This window comes from Polyodon spathula, chromosome 6, assembly GCF_017654505.1.
Source record: "Polyodon spathula isolate WHYD16114869_AA chromosome 6, ASM1765450v1, whole genome shotgun sequence".
In the NCBI taxonomy this organism is placed as follows: domain Eukaryota; kingdom Metazoa; phylum Chordata; class Actinopteri; order Acipenseriformes; family Polyodontidae; genus Polyodon; species Polyodon spathula.
In genome coordinates this window covers 4672560-4695505 of record NC_054539.1, presented here as the reverse complement: position 1 = coordinate 4695505, position 22946 = coordinate 4672560, and the positions used below count along the sequence as shown (strand labels likewise).

The 22946-nt window shown below is 36.5% G+C and overlaps 1 protein-coding gene across 3 annotated transcripts in view; it reads right to left on the bottom strand.

Annotated features, from left to right (window-relative positions):
• Window positions 1–6022: 6022 nt before the first annotated feature.
• Window positions 6023–22946, bottom strand: part of LOC121316711 (thrombospondin-2-like) — a 29057-nt gene continuing 12133 nt past the window's right edge. The window contains exons 10-23 of one of the 3 annotated variants that reach the window (XM_041251808.1): window positions 22151–22324; window positions 21407–21534; window positions 21146–21298; window positions 19115–19333; window positions 17059–17166; window positions 16786–16945; window positions 16091–16209; window positions 15192–15426; window positions 13562–13789; window positions 11482–11753; window positions 9340–9437; window positions 8591–8730; window positions 8161–8191; window positions 6023–7178 (exon numbers count right to left, since the gene is read on the bottom strand). In XM_041251808.1, the coding sequence (XP_041107742.1) occupies window positions 7175–7178; window positions 8161–8191; window positions 8591–8730; window positions 9340–9437; window positions 11482–11753; window positions 13562–13789; window positions 15192–15426; window positions 16091–16209; window positions 16786–16945; window positions 17059–17166; window positions 19115–19333; window positions 21146–21298; window positions 21407–21534; window positions 22151–22324 (2069 nt within the window). In that variant the 3' untranslated portion in view covers window positions 6023–7174. Of the gene's footprint in view, window positions 7179–8156; window positions 8192–8590; window positions 8731–9339; window positions 9438–11481; window positions 11754–13561; window positions 13790–15191; window positions 15427–16090; window positions 16210–16785; window positions 16946–17058; window positions 17167–19114; window positions 19334–21145; window positions 21299–21406; window positions 21535–22150; window positions 22325–22946 lie in introns of those variants that run through there. The other 2 variants (XM_041251810.1, XM_041251809.1) reach the window with 2 other exon arrangements.

Here is a 22946-nt window from a genome sequence, read left to right as displayed (position 1 = left end):
TGGTGCATTAGACACCTCTTAGCTCTAATTATTGCCAATGTCTCACCACAGGACCCCAGGAAACAAAACCTTTCAATATGAAATTAAGGGCTCCCTTGATATTTTGCCTTGAGGAACTTCACTTGTGCAACATAACACTTCTTATTGGAGACCTGGATGTCATCAAGACTCATTCATCAGCAAGTGATCTAGAGTATAACTACAATGAACTCATAGATAAAGGTACAAGCCCAACTGCTTGTCTGGTTGACTTGGTTTCTCACAGTTCTAATCATATGTATGATTGAATATTGAAGTTATGGCTGAATCAGCAAAAGATCTGCCATGTTCTTTGGATTGATTTCTCAGAAACTAGACCAGTACACTAGTATTTTGATACTACAGGGGAAAATACACTAACAAAACAACAACTAATTAAAGATTTTAAATCAGTATTTTGAGACTAAAATGAATAGGTTTTTTATATTACACTGTCTCTGGGCAGAGTAAATGCAAATCTTCTGCTTTTAAAATAAAAAAAAAACAGACTATTCCCATGGGTCCCTTAGGATATGGTTGGACAGATGGATTTGTATGTGCACAGTATAATCCTGAACAACGGCTACAGAGAACCAAGGCTAGTTTTATTTATGTGCTATGTTTTACAGTGGTTCTTAGAATAGTCTGTCGTTTGTCTTCAGACAACTTTAATTTAGTGCTGATGAGCTGGAAGATGAAACAGACGAGACTGTTAGTCTTGGAGAAGAGAGGCTCTCCCTGAGAGACTGAGCTGTGAGTGAAGTGGTGTGACAAGCTTGGAAAGGAGGAACGCGAGTTGTGTTTCACACAGGCTACACAGCATATGCCAGAGCACTCTTCATTTTACTCACTGGTGTTGGAATAGAAGAAATTCTTCAGTCAACACTACTAGTCCAATGATTGTTTGGACAGTAACCCAAACTTTAGCATCCAAGTTTTGATCCTCAACTATGACATCACCTGTTTTCTTTTAACACATCCAGAGCTAAAGGAACTGCAGTGATTTTTTCAGCCCTGAAGCCAATTTACTTGGAAATGATCAAGCATCACCTAAAAGATTTCCACAAATAATATTCTCAATAATAGTGTGTGAGTGTGCAGATGTTGATGATAAATTCAAAGTGGAATTTTCTTACTTATTTCGAACTTTGTTGAATTTTGATTGCAGCCAGCCTGAATTAAACCTTAATTCAACTTTAAAAGCAGGCTCCTAATTTAGATCCTAATTGAATTGCTCATGAAGTGGATGAATCAGTCGCATGTTTCTTTCTTTCTTTTTGTTTGTTTGTTTAGACATGCTAATTTTACATATTTGGAAGAGAAGGGATCAGAAAGTTATGGAAAAAATGACATTTTAATATTCTAAAAGACAATATTAAAATGTTTTTCCAAAGTGGCTGAGAATGTAGTAAAAAACTTAACAGCTTGTGCATTTTTTTAAGTGACCCTCTGTGGTAGGAAATGGCGTTGCGGTGACGTCAGGCTAGAAGGTGGAACAAAAACACAGAGGTAGGTACTTGCAGTTTACAGACGCGCATCGCACTGTTTATTAAAAAACAAAAATAAACACGCTCACAGAGCAGGAAAATAAAGGGTTAAACAAAACAAATATTGCACACAAACAATAACAAAACCCAAGGTCACCCCGTTCTAAAAATAAACTAAATGTACGGGGCTGCTCACCCTGTTACACCCTCCGACAAAAGCTTTGATGTCAAGAGATCTTAAAGAGTGGCAGATATATCAACCATGTGACGTCTCCCTTCTTGATAAATTATGCTTGCTGAATTGCTTGAAACAGTACAGTCCTACTTAAGACTTGTTTTTTTGGATGGAACAAAGCCTGTATATAAGACATATAAAGAGATTTGGAAGTGTTCCTGCTTCCAGCATTTATTTCATTTGACAGCTGTCTGGAAATGTAAGCAATTTGGACCCAGTAGTTGTGAATAGTTTAATATTGACTTGTTTTTTCATGCATGTGTCTGGTACGTGTGTGTATTGTCACGTCCAGGCACAGATGTCTGGTACAGGTAAAAGCACATTTAGTTTGTTTATCCGATGCATCAGACTATAGTCTTGTTCCACACCCTCATTCTATGACATGTACAGTAAACACTAAGTAGCTCACTTTGGAGTCTCACATACTTGACCAAATTGTTAAAAAGAGTTTTAACATGGTTATGGATACATATGTATTACTCATTAGCTAAATAATCTACTGGGGCTTCATCCAGATTTCTCTCGGCACATTAATCTACCTTGCTTGACACATACAATTTTTGTTAGGCAACTCACACAGGGTTTAACATCAATTACCGGCCAAACCACATATTTAACAAAGCTATTTAAAAAAATCAGTATGGGCCTTCAGCTACGGCCCATCTGACTCAGTGTAACCAAATGTAGGTTTCCATCAATGCCACATCTGCCACAGGACATGTAGTCTGGGCTTCCTGCCATAGTCTAACTGCCTCCTGACAACCGGCCTAGGCCTTCAGCCACGTGTCCCCTCTACCGCTGCACAACCAGACAGCGCCTGCAGCCAAGCCACATTTCCAACAACGCAACTGCGTCAGACCTCCATCAATGCCACATCTACTGTACAGCATCGCAACCTCTTGTGGACCTCAACCCATAGACCAGTGACTGCAGACCAACTGTCTAGTGGTGTACAGCACTGGTTTCAATGGAAGAAAGCAGCAGCCTCTGGCCGGATCCACTCGTTTGACATCACTGTTTGACATCGCTCAATACTTATGAATATTGTATGGGAGTTTCTGAACCAATTTTTCATCTGTTGTGTCTTCAATGATAGTGACAGTGAAAGGACATGTGATCTGGGTAGCCATGATTGAATTTGGGAGCAGAGATCTGCAACAAAGCCTCCATAATGACTCTCTGACTTACACCCTCTATAAGTCAGACCTGCAAACAGCATGATTTGCTGGGGTGGGCGGGTCTACATGTAGTTGCCTTGACTGTAGCACTTTTTTATAACACAAAAAGAAACAAACAAATCAAACAGATAAACAAAACACTATAAACACAATACAACACCAATGGCTATCACAGTGCTTTTTTTAAATTATTATTTCTTTCTTTCTGTCACTCTCCACTCTCCTGCACACACTCACCACAAACACTCCTTTGTCTTTTGTATTATGTGGTTAGGGGTTGATTGACAATTAATCACCAAATCACCACCTGGGCACATGCCACACTTTTCCAATTAGGAACATTCAACCCTTTCCACTGAAACACTCAAACAATGAGGCTGACTCCCGGCTGCTCCTTCACTCCTGAGCCAATATGGCCGCCAGCCACAACAGACACAGAACACTACACGTGTAGAGCCGACCAAACAGTTTTTGAGTAAGTGGGCAGCTAATGCAGCTAAACCCTGAAATGTTTACAGGGAGCTTAGCAAGCCAGCAGGTCTGACTTATAGAGGGTGTGAGTCGAAGAGTCATTATAGAGGTTTTGTTGCAGATCTTTGCTCCCAAATTCAATCCTGGATACCCAATGTGAAGAGATTCAAATATATTGTGCAAGGCCTGTATAGTTGGCTTGGCTTTAAAGTGTTGTCTCACACACCCACTCCCAGCTTCATAAAGTACCAAAATAACCAATGCAGCAGAATAAGGGCAGGCATTACATTACAGAGACATAGACTCCAGATTGCAAGCACTGTGCAGCTCACATTAGGGCTACTCTCACACATCCAGTCCATGCCACATCGAGTGGGGAGTCATTTACTATTACAGTATTTAATATTAATAATAGAGACCACATGGCAAGATCGATAAATGTGAAATTTCTACTCATTTCTACCAAGAAAGAAAATGTTTAATTAATTAAAACAAAATAGCTTGCAGATACTAGAATAGAACATAAGGTTTTAAATAAAAATCTAAAAAAGACACCAGACTTTTTTTTTTTTTTTTATGTGGCAAGATAGTGTAAGACTTAATGTATGAAATCCTATAATACTGATTTATTGTGCCGTATTGTCATCATTACACTTGTTATAACAGTGTCAGAAAGCATGTAATACAATAAAACAGTCAGTATCAGCCTTGACAAAGACCATATAAATGTAGTATGAAACAAAAGTCAAGTAACAAAAGTACTGTAAAAAAGGCACTAGCTGAAACATTTGTCCATTTGGAGGTCAAAGATCATGTTTTCCCCCAGTCCTTGTAAGTCACAGTGTATCTGTGTGACAGTTAGAGAGTCAGCAGAGGTTGCGATGGGTGAAAAGAGGAGCACACTATGTTTAAAGTATGTATACATTGTAATTATAACTAGCATAGCCCACCTGATTGCTTTAGTACAGATAATCATCACAGCTTCCTTAGGTAAGTGTCGTTTGCTCTTTAGTTTCACTATGCAATTAAGTGTTCAACAACTCAACACAAAGTAAGCAAAGTTTGAAATATTGTTTTATCAAACAAGATCTCCTGTTTTATTGGTGAACAATTGAAAATAATGTTTTAAAAAAAATCTTTAAAAGGTGAATACCTGAACATGTACATTTTGTGTATCACATATTGTACGTGTCTAACAGGAAAATAAATTTAAAAAATGTGCCACCTACTTAGCATATTCTAAAACATACTAGGGTTATAGTGAAGAGAGAAGTTTCTCTTTTATAAAATATACAAAGTGTATGTGAATGCTGTGATCGGTCCAGGCACCTTAATGTTTGTGCATCTGGCCATTGAGTAGCAAGAGTAATTTTTATGGATTAACAACAGATTACCAGGGACTATAAACCAATTTGATATCATATCACATCAAATATCAATATCATATTGCAACTATGTATTTATTAATTTTCTGCAAAAAGACATACACGTCTATTCAATTTATCTAATAAACAGTACTGATCTTACCACTGTTTAAATATTAAACAAGAACACACCTGGTATGCTACTTACTTTAAAAGGCAAAAATAATCTAAAGTGAGTCACACATGCTACTAGAGAGGTTGGTTTTCACTACTTTGTTTTAATGATATACCCTTCATTAGGCTGGTTGAATATACCCTATTATATATAGCTAGTGTTGTTAAGTTACTTATTCCTCCACATTATTGAATATTGATATTTTTCATATACTATATTGTGTTAATTGTAATGAAATTAATGAATTAATTATGATGAAGCAGTTTCCAAGGAGGAGGGAACCGTGTTAAAATTCTATGATAAATAACTGCCAAAAGTTCTCACAAGACAAGATATCGCAAATTAAAGTCTTCTGAATAAAAATCTCTGCTTGAACTGATCCTTTACACTGTACATTTATCAACCCCACCCTGCAACCATCAAGACAACTTTCCCTTCCAAAGCTTCTTCACAGCAGACCACAGTCAGAGCACCTCGCTTTTTCACATGGGACAATAGGTTGGACAGTCGTTCTGAGATCTATACATTTCCTTTTGCCAATTTTGACCAATTATTTATTTTGTCTCATATACAGATGGTTGTCAGCCTGTAAATAATTCTTAGCTCTTAAGATAAGGTAATACTTTGTGGGTTGGGTTTCTCTTATATCATCTCCAGGTGTCCGGGTAAGAAGACTGCAAGACAAAGCTTTCTGTTATAAGAGACACAATGTATGCACTTCTTATAAAATCAACGGGAATAAATACTGTACTCAGGAACGCCTATTAAATCAAGCCAAATCCTGAACAATGATTGGTTGGTATCTCATACGTGATGTATAATAATAATTAGTTAATTAATAATAATAAAAGAACTGTTTAAAAAATCTTTGACATATTTAACATGTTTATAACCAATACAAGCAGTGACCTAACGAAATAACCCCTTGCTAATTATTTCATTGTTTTCACTCCTTTAACAGTTGTTGCTGAATAGCCTAGTAAAGCAGTATGTGAAACATTAGTATATACCAGACAACGCAGTATTTCAACTGTGGAACACATCAACCTTTTTGGTTGCAGTTAGCAGTCAGACCAGAAAATAAAACAAAGTGACGTAATTGATAGTTTATTATCCTATTGTTGTAGCCCAACTTATGGAAAAAACGAGGGTCTTGTACTAGTGTTTTTTTTTTTCTTCAATTGTAAAATTTCGTCAGTGTAAACAAATAAATAATTATTTACAATCTTTGGCAAAAAAAAAAAAAAAAAAAAAAAAAATTTCACTGCTTCCCACAAAACAAAAAAGGAAAGAAAACATACATCATTTACACAGAGAAACAATATGATACAATCTAAATATTAACATCTTCATCCCCTATACTTATTTTTTACCTTGAAAAAAACTTGACTTCCATTATAACTGGTATATTTAATGAAATCCATCCCTGTTAAAATTTAGGGGTACAAAAAAAATTTAAAAAAAATTAAGAAGAAAAATCAGGTTTACAGGACAAGATTCAAGATGGCAGGAGAGAAAAAAAAACTGCTGGTAACAATGAAAGGCTATATAATGTGCAATAAAGCTGGAGCAATGTGACGTGGTTATGGAATACAATAGATTCTATTAAAATGAGCCAAAGTCCCTCCCTTTACCAAAGCAGCAACTAAGAAGGGGTCCTTTAGCCGACAAAGTCAGATGTAAAGCCCTCTAACTGCATGTGTATCCTTACAACACATACATAAATCTGCATAACATAATATTTCTAGCTGTGGTATCTGGGTTTAACAGATGCTAGCATCCCTTTAGAAATCAGGCTTATATAGAGCCCTTAAAGGCAAAAATTCAATAAAATAACATAAAGAACGATAAAAAGTGGTTGTAGCACTCTTGAACCATCCCTTTTACAGTGACAGCTGTCTCTTCTTAAATAAAGGAGTACATTTAGTTTTAAGGTGTGGTGTTTCGTACAAGATGACAGTTGGAATAATGCTAGTGTATCTAGAGAAAAGAAACCTTCTACAAATCAGTCCACTCCTTTGGGTTGAAGCTCAAGCTCAGGGCCAGTTGCCAAAATTGGAAGATGCCATTTTTGAGCATGGAATTCACCGTGGCGACTCTTCAGCCAAGAGAAAGAGGAAAGTCTGTCTCGAAGGCAGGGCAGGAGGAAGGCAGGAGACAGAAGGGCTTGGAAAGGATCTTACTGAGGTGACTAGGTTGCACAGCCTGTACAGTACTTCACCACTTCTGCAGCAAACAAAGCTCAGTTATCTAGAGGAACAAAGTTGATAGTTTAGTGATATTTACTATAAGCACAATCTTGGTGTGAAGATTTTGGGTTAAGGCTTTTCAGCCCAACAGCACAAAAACATAAGCTTGCTGTGGCAATACAATACACCCTGCGTTACTATCTGTGTGGAATTATAAGTGAAACCAGCTGTTACCAGAGAACTTGTATTAATCTAGTGCACAGCTAGGCCCTTTTCACACATCTTTAAGAGAGACTCTTTAAGGGTGTTTGTAAAGATACCTGAACAGGCAAATAAGTTCCAAACCATCTTTAAATGAGCCAAAAGATGAATTCAGATCGTATTCATAACAAACAGGTGTTAAAACAGTCTTTACATGAGAAGCATGTTAAAATATTGTGAATAGAGCACGTAATATTGCATCTGGTTAGATTTTTATGGCCCTGTGCCTATACAGCTAAGGCCAAAAGTTTTGCATCACATAGAATTTTAGGATTGAGATATCATGAAAAGCAAAAACTACATTAACATAATTTAAATAATCAAAGTAACTACACAATTATATCACAAAAAGTCTACCGGAAGCCATAATATTAGTACAGTATTTGATGTTAGATTTCGAAATGTCACAATTATAAAATTTGTGTTTGTTTTTCATTAAGTTATATGGAAAACTACAAAGCAATGTGTAATTCAGTATGTTCATGGAACATTATTCAGCAGGTTTCATTCTACTTTATGAAGCAAAAAGAGTTAATTCTATAAGGTGATGCAATTTTTTTTACCACAGCTGTAGGTATTCATCTAAAGCCTTGCCTTTAAAGACTTTTGATGAGATTATAAAAACTGATTATAATCGAAAAGACAATACAATAAGCGTACAAGCAGATAAAGCACAGCCTCATAATTGCAGTGTTTGTTCGCTGTACATTGAAAAGACCCTAAAGTGACAGACACCGATTTACAGCCAAAACAAATTGTGAAAATCCTTTGTTTTATTTTACCTGATGAATACTGTGGGAAACTCTGGCATATCTAGATATTGAAACAAAGTGGAAATGGTATTCAAAAATCATAATTTCATTCTGCACATTTCAGGCTATACAGTCATGTATATGTCAAATTAGCATTAGCTGTTTGCCATTTTTTGAAAGTTTTAGTTTTTTGATAAAACATATAAATAGACTTTTGAGTTATAACTGTACAAAAAATAGATCTGGAAGAACAGTGTAACAACAATTAAAGTTGAATAATGCAAATAGCCATCATCAGAATTAAATGGATTTAAACATGATCAGTTTGCTTTCAGAATGATACCTAGTACTGCCCTTGCTTGTTGTAATGTGCACAATATGTACCTGGTACATTCATTAAAAAACAAAACAAACAAACAAAAAAAACCCATAAGCAAAATAACTCATCTTGGGAACTTACCTCTGCACTCGTATTTGAGGTCTGAGAAGAACACCAGCTCTTGAGAGAAGACAAACAGCCCTAACCTTCCACCTGCAAACGTCTTGTCATAGATGGGGCCTGAGTCAGCCATGATCTGCTTGCCTTCGTACACCACCACCCTGGGAAAGGTGGAATATTAATATTATTCAAACAGCTCAAGCTTAAGTCAATTGAAAGATGAAACCACTATGATAATTATTGATGCACCACAAGCACCTGTCTGGCTCCCCTGAAGAGTTTAACAGTGATCACTAAGAGCGGCTGCATATTATATATAAAAAAAGAACTATAGAGCAAATGTGTTCTTCAAAGCAACAAAGGTGTGTTACATCATTTACACTTTAGTTAGCCAATGACTGAAATTTCTAACTGTGTCTAATGGCATTAAAGTGTGTGGATGATGCATATAACAAGCACCCTTTTACAAATATTGAGAACATTTGTGTGTGTTAAATATGGGCTGCACTTTATATATTCATGGCGCAGTATACTTAGATAATAGTATTCTATAACGTTTGCCACAATATATTTTCCAGTATAGTATACAAGGGATGTTACCTAAGGCTGCTCAGTAATGTGTATTATACAGGGGGGTGCATTGTATATTAGCAATTACTGTAGCAAATGATCTAATTTTAGACTTTAGATGCAACATTTTCATTATATTCTTAGAATTATATTCTTATATTGGTTTTACACATCATTGTAAAGTATCTTCCCATTCTTACCTGATGAAGCCAGTCTTAGGTCTGTGGATCAGGTGCCACCTGTAAGCAGTGTAATCCTTCCAACCAATATTCTTGGGGTCGTGCCACAGGGTGCGAACCTGGAGACAAGTAAATCAGTCACCATTTCATTTCAGAATTAAAAGAAATGTCGGATTTGCATTATAAATAGAATGGTTTATAGCAGGACAAAAGCCAATGCTTTAGGAATAACTGTTATTTCACTTGTACAGGGGAATCTATTGTGACTACCAAAGGGATTGTGTAAAATTGTTTTAATAGAGAGCCTGTGTTACTAGAGGGAAAGTAGTTATTGCAATGGCACACTGTGGCTTGTAGTGATGGACTGTTTTTTATATGGAGATGGGTACAGCAAGTAGGTTTAGCGTATTACCCAAGCAAAGTTTGCTGTCTTTAAGAATATGCAACTTTTAGTCTTAGCACTGTATTGAGAGAAAGGAATATATAATAATACTGGAATATAACAACAGATGGCGCTGTTTTCTAAAATAAGCGTACATTAGAATCAGGTGTCGTTTTAACATGTATTATAAATTGACTATGTTGGAATCTGTTAGGAATGTGAAGGTTCATCAGAAAAAAAAAAAAAAAAAAAGGTTTAAATATCTCAGAAATGTTAAATGGCCTGGGGCAATCATGTTTGCCCTGACTTAAAATAGGTCAAAACAGTAATAAAAAATGACTACAATGTTAATAACTATCAATTATGTGGATATAGAAGAACGTGATATAAGATTTTATATAAGAATAATATGTAATATTTAACACCCATGGTGTGGCCTGTGGTCAGGTTTGATTGGTACGAAAGAAACAATTGGGAAAGTTCCCACAAGTAAGAATGAATTTACCAAATGAAGAAAGATCGAGTTTTACGTTACAACCCCGTCCCATGTTGGTAAATATTCAGTCAAATCAACCAGAATATAAATGAAGAAGAAATGTTAAGTTCACTTAAATGGTCTAATACTTGTCCCTTGAAGGTTTTAATACAAGCACTGTTTCCTGGTGCCAAATAGGAATTACTAGAAAAGACACCAAAGAAAATTTCAGAAACAAAGCTACTTTAGAAACACGAAATCATAAGACTTTTCTCCATCCCTTAACTTCCAGATGTCAATATAGAAACAGTCCATAAACTCCCAAAAACCTTTTTACTAGGAGATCATTTAGTTCCAATGCTAAAAAAGTTTGGTCTATTAGCTTGCTAAGGCAGGAGGGTATTGGAAAATTACTTTTTCCGCAGGCAAAATTTCTCTGAGCCAGCTGCTTCTCTTGACAGATCTAACTAATTAACTACAATATACAGGTTATAGTTTTAATAATCTTAAATATTTACATAGTATTGAAAGCAAGATAACATTTCACAAGATTTGTCTTCTGTAAAAACGCCATGTTAATTATAACTTGTTATTCCAAATGTTACAAGTAATACATTTTGTAGTAATATCATTTGTAATATCGTCGTTTAAATACTCATATCAATACAAAGTGCTTTACAAGTAATATCCATATGTGCATAACTTTGTATTAATAATTATCATCACCATCATAGTCAGCATAATAACACCTGTAACTTTACAGAATATAAATACATTAGATGTTTCACATATTGAATTAATTAAAATCAGCAGGTTATTTTCCAGTTATTTTAAACCCTATGTCGTATACAGCAGTATACAGCATACACTGGTTATTTAACTAGGTAGCCCTTCAACAGGAAAGCAATCCATTTTCTATTCCAGTACACTGGGCATTCAGAGATTACTCTTTTGAGCTTAACTAAAGTAAAACCAATATATATAAATATTATAATATATTATTAATATATTCTAATTTGATATATATAGCCAATATATATATATATATATACTTATAGACACTGTGAAATTACATTAGGTCAAATGGAGGAAGGAGGGTGGCAATACAAATATTTACAATGGCATTTCTTATTATGCATAATGGAAAAGAAGATTGCATGTTTTTGCATAAGAGACAAAAACTTAAAAAAAAAAAAAAAAACTTATATGATTGATATGATGAATTTGCGTGACACATTTATGTTACTCTTACACCAACTTGAACGTGTTCCTGCCTGCAAGTGACACAAACAGGATGGAGACTCACCTGTCCAGGGGTATTTCCTGTGTGCCACAGGGCGTTTCTCAAGTTCTCTCCAGTGCCGGTGGTAGAGTTCACCACTTTAAGAGACACTCCTGAGTAGCCATAGGCCCGGGATGGTTTATCTTCCCAGTAGGTCTGGGTGATCTGCTTCCACATGACTACATAAAAGCGGCCACTGGACTGGTAGCCAAACACAAAACCTGCGTAGTCGTCATCACGGTCTGTGTTCACATAGAAGGTGCCACTGAAATCTACGGCATTGAACTCGTCAAAACCTGGCAGAGTTAAAGTAGAAAACATGAACCATCAGCTTTAGGGTGATACTGTCTTTCCAGGTTTCCTTAAACTCTAATTACCAAATGAACTTCTATAAAAGAAAGAAAGAAAGAAAGAAAGAAAGAAAGAAAGAAAGAAAGAAAGAAAGAAAGAAAAGCAAACTTGATAAATTAAACCAATTTATTTTCCCAAAAATATCTGAGATCTTAAATTCGTTTGAGATACCGAAGCTAATGGAAAACTAGTACTGTGTTCTTTATAGGCTACTAAAAACCTATATATATGCATAGACTCAAGCTGATTAGGTTTGTTGGGATTCATCAATGCAATGATCCTTGGAACCCTTGGTCATTGAACCTGTGCCATCAGAAACCAAGCTGTACTGACATTCTCCTGTATATATATATATGCAAGGTATAAACCACGACGGGCCGTACAGTTCTCATGATATATACCACCCAAGAAGTGGTATATATCATTGCAACACCATGGCCTGAAGTGATTCATACCACTTATAACACGGCTACCTGTCATTTGTGGGATGAAAAATAATAAAAAATAATTAACACACATTTAAATTAAGACAAAATCAAAAACTTTTATTGTGTATACATCCGCAGCGTAATATAGTCCCAAATTTAATTTAATTTATTGTTCACTTATTAAAAATAAATTGCACATGTTTGCTTATTGTGAATTTCTGCATCGAAAGTGCCATCTCACTAGAAACTAGTGGGCTGAGTACAAACTGTGATGATGGGCAAATTTCAAATGACACTAAAGAAGTAAGCAGAGCAGCTGCGGTGGAGACTGAAGCTGGACCTTGAAGTGAGTTTGTTAACTCGTTATATGCGAGGCACACATATTTTAGTATGTTTTCATTCTTTTGGATTTCAAAAGCGTTATTTGTCGGACACCCTCGCGTCCAAGTTGTGCCAGATTAAGTTAACGATCGAACATGACTTTACACACCAATCCGACCGCAGTGTAAATCGGGGGGGTCGTGTCTGGCCTTGTCGTTACCTGCTTTTCTAAGAGTTTTTCTGACTGACAGGAATATATTATTGCTGGTTTTAAACTCGCTGTCAGGAGAGCTGTTTAAACTTCTACTGTTAAAATATGTATTTAGTCCAGCTCAGCGTTCTGAAACTGGAGACTGAATACTGGTTCTCAGTTGAACTTCTTGCACTGGAATAAAATTCCCTTAATGTTGTTGAGATTTTTTTGGATTTATTTCCATAAAATGAATGTCCATATTTTTTTCTTTAAGTACATTAACCAGCCCATGCTGTAGTTTTTTTTTAGTTTTTTTTTGTGTGTGTTTTTTTTTCAATCTTTGTTTTCTTCTGTTTCATTTAGCTGTTCCTCATCAACTGTTGTGTCTATTCTTACTGGTGCACTTATTTTATTAATTATTTTTTTTCAGATGGACTGCTGTCTTCACTTAGAAAGTTGGTGTTGTACCAGTTATGTAGATTTTCATCCCCAAATATATTAAAGGATATAGGTGAAATGCCATTAATTTTTGGCTGTGGTTTTGTAACTAATAACAAATAAAATGGCAGTTTGTCATGGAATTTAGAATGCAGTGGTGTGTAGTGATTTATTCAGTGTGAAGCGGCTCATTAGTATGCAAGCCATGATATACGCTATATATACGCACGGTCATGTGATGCTGTTTAACCAATCAGAGGTGGTTATTTTTCCAAGCCATATATATATATATATATATATATATATATATATATATATATATATATATATATATATATATATATATTGTTTTTCATAGTTTTCTACCACTTACCAACGGCAATACCAGGGTCTGAGTTGGCTGTCTGGACCAATTCTTTACCCTGGTGCCGAACCACCCAGTTAGGATCAATCTGTGTGGTGCCCTTTGGATCAAGGTGCACCATCTGGAACTTCCTGAAGTCAGTCACACTGATGGCATCATTCTCGGGGCAGACATCAAAGATATCAGGAATGCTGTCATTGTCAAAGTCATCCTTGCAGGCATCCCCTCGGCCGTCGCCTGGAGTAGAAAAATCAATCAGATTAAATAGAATGAGTTCTCTCATTGCCAGTGTGCATCAAGTCATCGTATTAAAGTAACACCACATGAAAAGTGCTTGCTGTAATACAGGCCATTCCAGATCAAGGTCTTCTATTCAACTGATTGTTGGCAGATCCAAGTACTGCCGCCATTTAACAAAAAAAGTTGGGTTTCCATATCCCTGAGATACAAAATCTTATACTAATGATAGAAATTTCTGTAACAGACCCCATAAACTTGTGTTAGTCAATTATATATCAAATGCCATTGACTTCACATTTAACCACAATTATACTTCAAAACTCTGGTTAGTTATCACTTGTTGGTTATTATGTAACCTACAGCAGTGTTATATTCAACTTGTGTTCCAATCTGAACAAATTCAATTTGTTTAAAATAATCCCAATAACTGATAATGGGAAAGAAGATCCAAATAAAAAAAAAAAAAAACTCCTCCCAGACTAAATTTCCTTTCTGGATAACGGGTTCACTCACATGTTAACGATTTGGAGATGAGCCTAGTAATTCAATTATTAGATTTAAAAGAAAAGCTTTGGTGTCACTCGTTAGAGAATTTATAATTAAATACACCATGTCTCAACTTCCAGATGTAGAAACTGTGAAGAGCAGAGCAGAGTGAAACATGAGAAATATTTCCACATTTCTTTTCTAATTATTTGATAAATCATTTTTACTTTCCCAAGCTTAGGTTGCCAAGAGCCCAAAGGAACATAATCGTCGTAATTTGGTTTCCAATATTTACCGCTCTCCTGCTGTATCAGTTCGATAGGAATACCACACCAGTCACAAATCATTCCAATAGCTACTCATTCCTAGCTGACAGATAAATATAGTCTGAACATTGTTGTGCTTTTTCTAATCCTTAAGGAGAAAGGAGAGGACATAGAAAATTGAATGTCTTAAATTATTAGAGAACTCCTTCCAAAAAAAAAAAAAACACAGAAAAGACTTATTGCACCAAAGTAAAATGGGTGCCAAGTTCAACACATGAAAAACCAGTGACTGACAAGATGATCAATGTGTCTTCAGAATATTACTAATTTTATTACCGACAGACTTCATGCTACAATAGTTCTGAATAACAGTGGACATGAATTGTTGTAAATATTTTTACTGTAAGTTAACTGCTTTTAGTCAAACTCGCTCTTAAATGTAATTTACTGTATTCTTTATTTTGCTCTTATTTGATTTATCTGCTACTGACTTTATTGTACTTTAGAATTAACTAGTAGACATTAATGCCCTCTGAGCAATTTCTATTGCTTAATTATAATAAACTATCAAACAAACATTAAAATGCATTGGACTCCCTAAGGAATGCTCTCATTCTCAAGATATAGGTATGGGTGAAGAGTCTCACCATCAGAGTCCACCTGGTCAGCGTTAGGCACGAGTCGGCAGTTATCTCTGTCGTCGGGGATCCCGTCATTGTCGTCATCGTGATCGCAGGCATCACCTTTGCCATCTTTGTCATGGTCGGCCTGGTTGGCGTTAGGAATGTAGGGACAGTTGTCCAGGTTGTTCTGATGGCCGTCTTCATCTATGTCTTGGTTGTTGTCACACTTGTCGCCGACAAGGTCATTGTCTGAGTCCATCTGAAGAGAAAAGAGGTGCTTTAATCTACCGGTAGCCAGAATTCAACCTCAGTTGGAGAATTTCAAAATGGATATTATATTCTTGAGAACTGTCTCAAACTGACACACTCTGTAAAAACGTACAAACATTGCAACGGCACAACTAGAATAAAAAGTATAATAATTACTATGATATTGTACTGATCTTTCATTGAAATACATGTGTTAATATTTTCAATTTTTAAACAAACACAATACAAGTCGTGCTTAATTTGAAACTGATGCAGGGTGTACAGAAATATCTCCTGTTAACCTTCAGTGTTGTGCATGGACCGTGAATGAATGAGCAGGTTGTAAGAAACTACAGTACATTCAAATGTAAGTCAGTCAAAGAATCTCATAGTGTACTGTATCTGCTCTGTTTTTGCAAAACATTATTGACAGAAATTACTTAGGCAACATGCTTACATAATCTAATTAGTTGTATAAAGATATATTACATAGACAAAACAAAATAATACAATGTCTAGAGAGACACCAGAAGCTTTCTGATTTGTTATCTTAACTGGATGTGTACTGAACTGGATTTATTCTCAATTCAGTTGTGCCACAAAGCCAGCACTGGCCAGCGTGATTTTTACCTGTGTTTCACTAATTGCAAGCTGCCCTGCTGGTTTTACTGTACCTGATCAGGGTTGTGTAACAGAGGGCAGTTGTCACACTGGTCACCGACTCCATCCAGGTCAGTGTCCTTCTGGTCGGTGTTGTAAACATACGGACAGTTATCATGTTCATTCAGAATCTCTGGAAAGAAACATAAAACAATTAACACATACTGAAAACTAACAGAGAAAGGGATCTGGAAGCGTTACTGGAACCGAGTAAGGTACATTTGTTCCAGATCTGACTGGATCTGGGCTGACGAAGATCGTTGTTAACCTTTTCAGTCCGCGGTACTGTAGAAATAAATGTAAAAACAAAATAAAAAAATGTTGTCCTGGAAATAAAGAAAGGATTAAAAATAATAATAATACTAACTAGTCTAAGTAAAACTGCTGCCGCTGTCCCAGTTAGTGAATTGATGGACTCCAGGGACGTTTATTTTTTTAAAACAGGCCATATTAATGAATATTGCATCCTAAGTAACCATTTCATTTTTTTTTGTTTACCTACCCACTCTTGAGACAATATAGCCGAGTAGCCTAATCATATTAAACAACAGTCCAGCTCTACCTTAACATTATGGTAATATTAATATTCACCGTTTAGGTATTCTAACATGATATTTACATATCTATCCCTCATATACGGTTGTCTTGCAGTTTTATCCCCTATCGAAATTACATTTTGATCTCAATGTAACAAGAACATTCTACGTACCATCTCCATCAATATCGACAGCACAGGCATCGCCCTCTCCATTATTGTCTGTGTCAATCTGGGCAGGGTTATGCTCATAAGGACAGTTATCACAACGGTCACCAACATCGTCCTTATCATAATCAAACTGACGAGGGTTGTACAGGAGGGGGCAGTTGTCCTAGAAATGACACGGCACAAGTTATACATATCGGTTCACCTAGGTGTTGTGTATGTTGATGGGTGGCCAATTTTTGTGAACTCAAAAGTAAATGAAGGACTTGTTCAACTCACTCTCTCATCAACAATGTTGTCGTTGTCATCGTCCTTGTCACAAGCGTCACCTTGGCCATCATTATCAAAGTCTTCTTGGCCAGAATTGGGCAGGTCGGGACAGTTATCCTGTGCACAGCAAAAGGTGGTTTGTTTAACTTGCTATTCGTATTGCTTAAACATGCTTTTTGGCTTCTTCAATTTCTAAAAACAAAATGTTCTCCTAATATACTGTAACTTGGAAATCCTTAAGTGAGAAAAATGTTACTGCATCAGCTGATCCATCATGTAATGAAGTAGTCCAGATTTTACAATAAGTTGATGCTGTTTCACATGCCCCTCTTTATAAATACATTTGATTACTTCACTGACTGCAGTAGTGCCATTGTATAAAATTCGGACTGATACAGCAACTCACAGCACAGCCCAGCAAACATCTGTATTCTGTACCTGTGGGATTAGAACCCAATATGAAAAACCTGATAGCTTTCCTTGGCCAACTCTACTGGCCTTAGAAACACAAAAACAGTGTAGTAGTTACAAAAGCTGTTATTCTTAACTTGTTAACATAATCAGGTGGGACCTTCACTTCCTGTCTCTTCTGAAATATTAAATATCTCCTTCTTAGCCATTAGCTAATCTCTAAAATGAGCACTCTGCTTCTAAAGAACAATGGAAATTTGGGTAGCCTACTTCCAAACTCTATCCCATTGTGAAAGGGTTCCATTCTGAACACTTCAAAGACATATTTTCTCTTTGAATAACTTAGCACATGGTTCCCCGTCTTTTTAATCACCTGCACATGCCTGACCCTGCAGTTCTTTTTTAGGCGAGTAACCCTGAAGATGAACTTGACCTTGGACTCATTAGCACTGGTCGATGTGTCTGTTTTCTGTCAGTTTTTATTTGCTTGCTTGTGTGTTTTTTACAGACACTTTTTACAGAGTTTTTCTAGTAGTAAACAACTCATAGAGCCATTTAATGAAGCAAGTGAAAAGGCAAAGTTTCTGAAAGGTAAAACCATTTTTAAAAAGTATGAAACTAGCATGAAATTGCTCAGAACAATTATTTACAGCTCCTACTATTACTAAGTTGCTTTGTGCTAGTATTACTCTGCTATAATTGCGTTATTCCTCTCTGAAAATGTAGCCTTTGCACTTGCACACATTTTTTTTTTTTAAATAAATCCACTCGTCATTTTCAGAATATGTGCTATTGGGTTTCAAATGATGTTCCTCCTGTTAAAAAGGTGTCAGAGTTTATTTTCTCACATCTGTACTCCTATATCTAATCCTGTATTATTCCTGCTGACCTCATTGTTCCACAATGACTCTGAAGACAGTGGTGTTAGACCCCAGGGTGCAAAAGGATCCACTCAACAACATTCCTTTTACTAAAACCACCTGCATAAACAACCACCCATCAGGACTGGTGACAGGTATCATCTCTCAGGTCACATGAACCCACAATTTTAAAGAGTAGTGTCACCCAATCACTAACACCTTCTCGCTCATATTATAATTCACTTAGACTTATGTTTGCCATTTGAATGTTGAAGTCTGTCATGCTTTTATTGTGCATTTACTGAGTTTATAATACTTGTTTATCATGCTTTTTCATGCTTAGCATACACCTTGCTTTGTGGATATAATACTTTTTTTTATGGTTAAGGGGTAGCAGGTAGTTTCTTTAAACCAGGGCTTCTCAAACTCGGTCCTGGGGACCCCTGTGGCTGCTGGTTTTTACTCCAACCGAGCTCTCAGTTACTTAACTAGACCCTTAATTCAACTGATAATTTGCTTAATTGTACCTTTTTTACTTGTTTTCAGCTCTTAAACAGTTGCGTATTTCAAGTTAGCTGTAACATTTGACAAGTAACTTGAACTGCAACTGTTTAAGAGCTGAAAACAAGTTAAAAAAAGGTACAATTAAGCAAATTATCAGTTCAGTTAGGGGTCTAGTTAAGTAATTGAGAGCTCGGTTGGAATGAAAACTAGCTGCCAAAATGGGTCACCAGGACCAAGTTTGAGAAACCCTGTTTTAAACTATTGTGTCTGCTCCCACTTCTGTCTCTTACCTTTTTACAGTGGTAGGTGTCATTAGCCCCACAAACCAGGTTCTGGTTGGGCCAGCCATCCAAGTCAGAGTCTTCTCCACAGATGATTCCATCTCCAGCATACCCAATCTTACACTCACACTTGTACATGGGCTCGACAAAGTGGCCAAGGTAGATGCACTCTGCAGACTTGTGGCAGCTGTGAGTCTTGTCCTTGCAGGGGTTCTCAGGTTCACATACCTGCAGAGACAAAGAGCTTTGTTTGAGTTTCGACTGTAATTGTACCTCTCATCTATTACTCATTATCTGCAGAAAGGGTCCTTTTCAAATGAGATCTGAGCCCTTGTCCCATTAGAGCAAAATGTCGTTAACCCACTTCACCTTCGGATGATTTATAATCATCAGAAGAGCAAGCAATACCTTGTCGTAAAACAGCAGGCCCTCTATGGCGTATGCCCTATATTTGTAATTGTATAGGGTGTAGAAATATAAGATAATATAAGATTATAAAACACAATTTTTTTTTAATGAAATGAATTGCAGAAGAAATGTGAAACTCCTATGTCTCTCATGTTGCTTAAGTATTGTTTCTGCCTAGGCTGTGTTATAAATTATCCTGGGTCCTGCTCCTTGAGTTATGCTCAGGTCACTTCCAGCTACAGCTTCATCTAGAAATTACATCCTGGAAAAAAAGGGAACTATTGCCATTGCTCACACGCAAAACACAACTGCACACTGTTACAATTAAGTCAGCTGTGCATTAATCAGGTGTCCTACAGCTTTGTTTTAGGTTTAACTAAGAACACAAAACATTCCTGGCAGTAGGGGTACATAAAACGATGCTCTTTTTCTGCTTTATCAACCTTTCAATGCTGTTTTATTAAGTGGTTTCAATTACGTCACAGTGACGTTATCTCACAAGAATAAAAACCGTCAGTACCAAATGGGGAGTGGGGTTGGGTAAGAATGCAAATGTTATCAATTTTAATTAATTAAATAAACAGCAGCTAAATGGGCCAAGTGGAGTTAGCTTGAGGTCTGATGGCTGATCAATGGGTTTCTAAAACTTGCAAGATGTTAAGGTCATATTTACATGTCTGCTGGACATTCAATAACAGCCACATCAATGGGGGAGTCTAAACCTACTGCTTAAGGTGGATGAGCAGCAGGTCATTCAGGGGAACATCAATCTGACGGGACACAAGGGGTCCTTTGTCTCAAAGTTGACTTAAGTGAGTTTGCAGGGTTTGCTTTTAAAATGAAACAGTCTATGTTTCCTTATAACTGCCATTCTGCACTTTACCATGTTTTTTTGCAATATTTTGCATTAACAACACTAATCTAAGATGTCCTGTGCTTATCATACTCTTACTATGCTTTACTAAACTTGGGACTGCTTTAAGACACTCTGCTTTCATCACACAAAACTACCTTTAAGGGGAGGGTGGAAAAACTCATAAAAATAAGATGTTAGTTCAAATCATATGGATAGTCAAATAAAAGAAAGCACGCAATTAGTTTCAATTATTTACACATAATCAAATACAATATCAGTAAAGTTTAATGGTCATTGTTATTCAAAGTCCATAAAGTAGCTCTTTTGAAATACCACCTTTGTTAAAAATGTGTGATAAAACAATTGTACGCTTCCAGTGCTACTGGTGTGAAATGTAAACTCCATCTTTGCAAAATAAAGTCTTACTCTTTATGAGTACTGTATATCTCCTTCTGGTTAAAGAGAACTTCAATGGTTATTCAAATTGAAACTCCACTGTATGTGGTGGCTAACTTTTATGTACTACTTAGACCGCCTTCACTGTAACATACTGAATTTATGCTAGTTTTGTCATCCAAACTACCGCTATGATATTTGGTCGTTTTACCTTTGATCCCATTTGATCTTATACTGCACATCTTAAATGTTCTTTAAAAATCATTGACATTCTTCTCTCCTACAGTATGCTGCACAGGAAATCCACAGTAATACAAAAAGAGGTTTGATCTTCGTAGATGCTTGTTTTCGCTTGCAGAGTGAATTCCATTAAGCCTTACTTGCTTGCTTTTCTTGGCTGCCTCCACTCCCATGCCAAAAGGTTGGGTTCCTTTGTATCGAGGAGGGCAAGGCAAGCAGTGGAATCCTGGATTGGTGTTTATACAGCGCTGAGCCCCGTGCACCTTGTAGCACACATCAGACACCAGATCACACTGTAGGGTTGGGAAAAGGAAAAGTATAGTTAGCTGTGCCCAATTATCTTGGCATGAGTCACATGTTTTACAAATGATGCTGCTAAATGTTTCAATTGCTCCTCTTACCTCATTGAGATCTTCGCAGAATGTTCCATTGCCGCGGAAACCGAGAGGGCAGGGTCCACACTCCCAGGAGCCATCAGGAGAGCTGTTGCACTCCGTACCGGCAAAGCAAGGGTTGGAGAGGCATCCATCTGTGGAAGTGTCAATTAAAAACCCAGAACTTTATGAACATCTTGATGGTTTCAGTACTCCATCAGTGTCATTGTAACTGTATAAACACGTACAGCATTGGATATATTCACGTACAGTTAAGTTGTTAACGCAAGGCTCTCAGATCTTTTACCCTAAAGCCTGAAACCCATATTAAAAGCCTTTATTTTATTTATTATAAGAGCAATTCTGCTCTATCTGGAGGCTTTCAAATGACCCTTTCTGTCCAGGAAGACTACAGACAGTGGCAAAAACATGTCAACTGGGAAAAATTACAGTAAAACTACAGTTAAAACAGATATGTAATCTGTTGCTATTCCAGCCTCAAGTTCAACAAACTGCCACTGACCAAAGTGTCCACAAATAGATTTTGCAAGTTTTTCTTTTACATTTTTTTTTTTCTGCCTAACATTGTAAAATGGACAGCTATTAACTGCTACGGATGTATGTGCTTCACCAGAACACAATGCAACCCGCACAGACTGGAAAAATTATACTGTCCTGGAAATATGATATATTGATGGCAATATAGTTTTCACATTGTGAAAGCATGGCTGCAGATGCTGTTTTTTAGTACTGAGATAAGTATGTACATACCAACAGGGCAGTCATGGTTATTACAGAGCTCATTCTCCTTGGACTCTCCCAAACACTTCTTGCCCCCATACTGAGGCTTGGGGCTGTTGCAGATTCGGGACCTTCCTTGCAGGCCTCCTCCACAGGTATGAGAGCAGGTGGCCCATGGGGACCAGGGACCCCAGCCACCATCAACTGCAAAGCGACAGAAAAAAAGCAACTATATGAATAAATGTGTATTGATATGCTGCGGAAATCAGCTGCTTAATCATTGAACACAGCAACAGCTCAGTGTCCCAGGCCAAAGGGGAGGGCAGTTAACAAAAGACAAAGTCAATTATCTTCACATAATGACTTTTGCAGAAGATATTAATGCTATTAGAAATGTAGTTTTTTTTTTTGTGTATGAATGTGAATGTGCTTTTAGGTTACATTTTGGTCTGGAGTACTTAGGCTGCTTGAAATGTACAGAATGTTTTAAGAAACAATAGTGACACAATGCACAATGGTAGAACAGAGGCAGCAACAATGTTATTAGCCAAAAATGGTATATTTTAATATAATATAAAATTATGAAAATGGTTTGTCCTAACTGATCGTTCTTAGGTCCAAATACAATTTATAAAAAAATATATTTTATTTACTTTCTTACCATTTCTCTGCACCACAATTAATATGGGTTAAACTTATCCAGAAAATAACAAATCAAGTTAAATGATTGCTACGAAGCTAAAATAAATAAATAAATAAAATAGGGCTATTTGACAAATGTATTTAAATAGGCTATGAATGATTAAAAGAAATATATGTTTGTTTG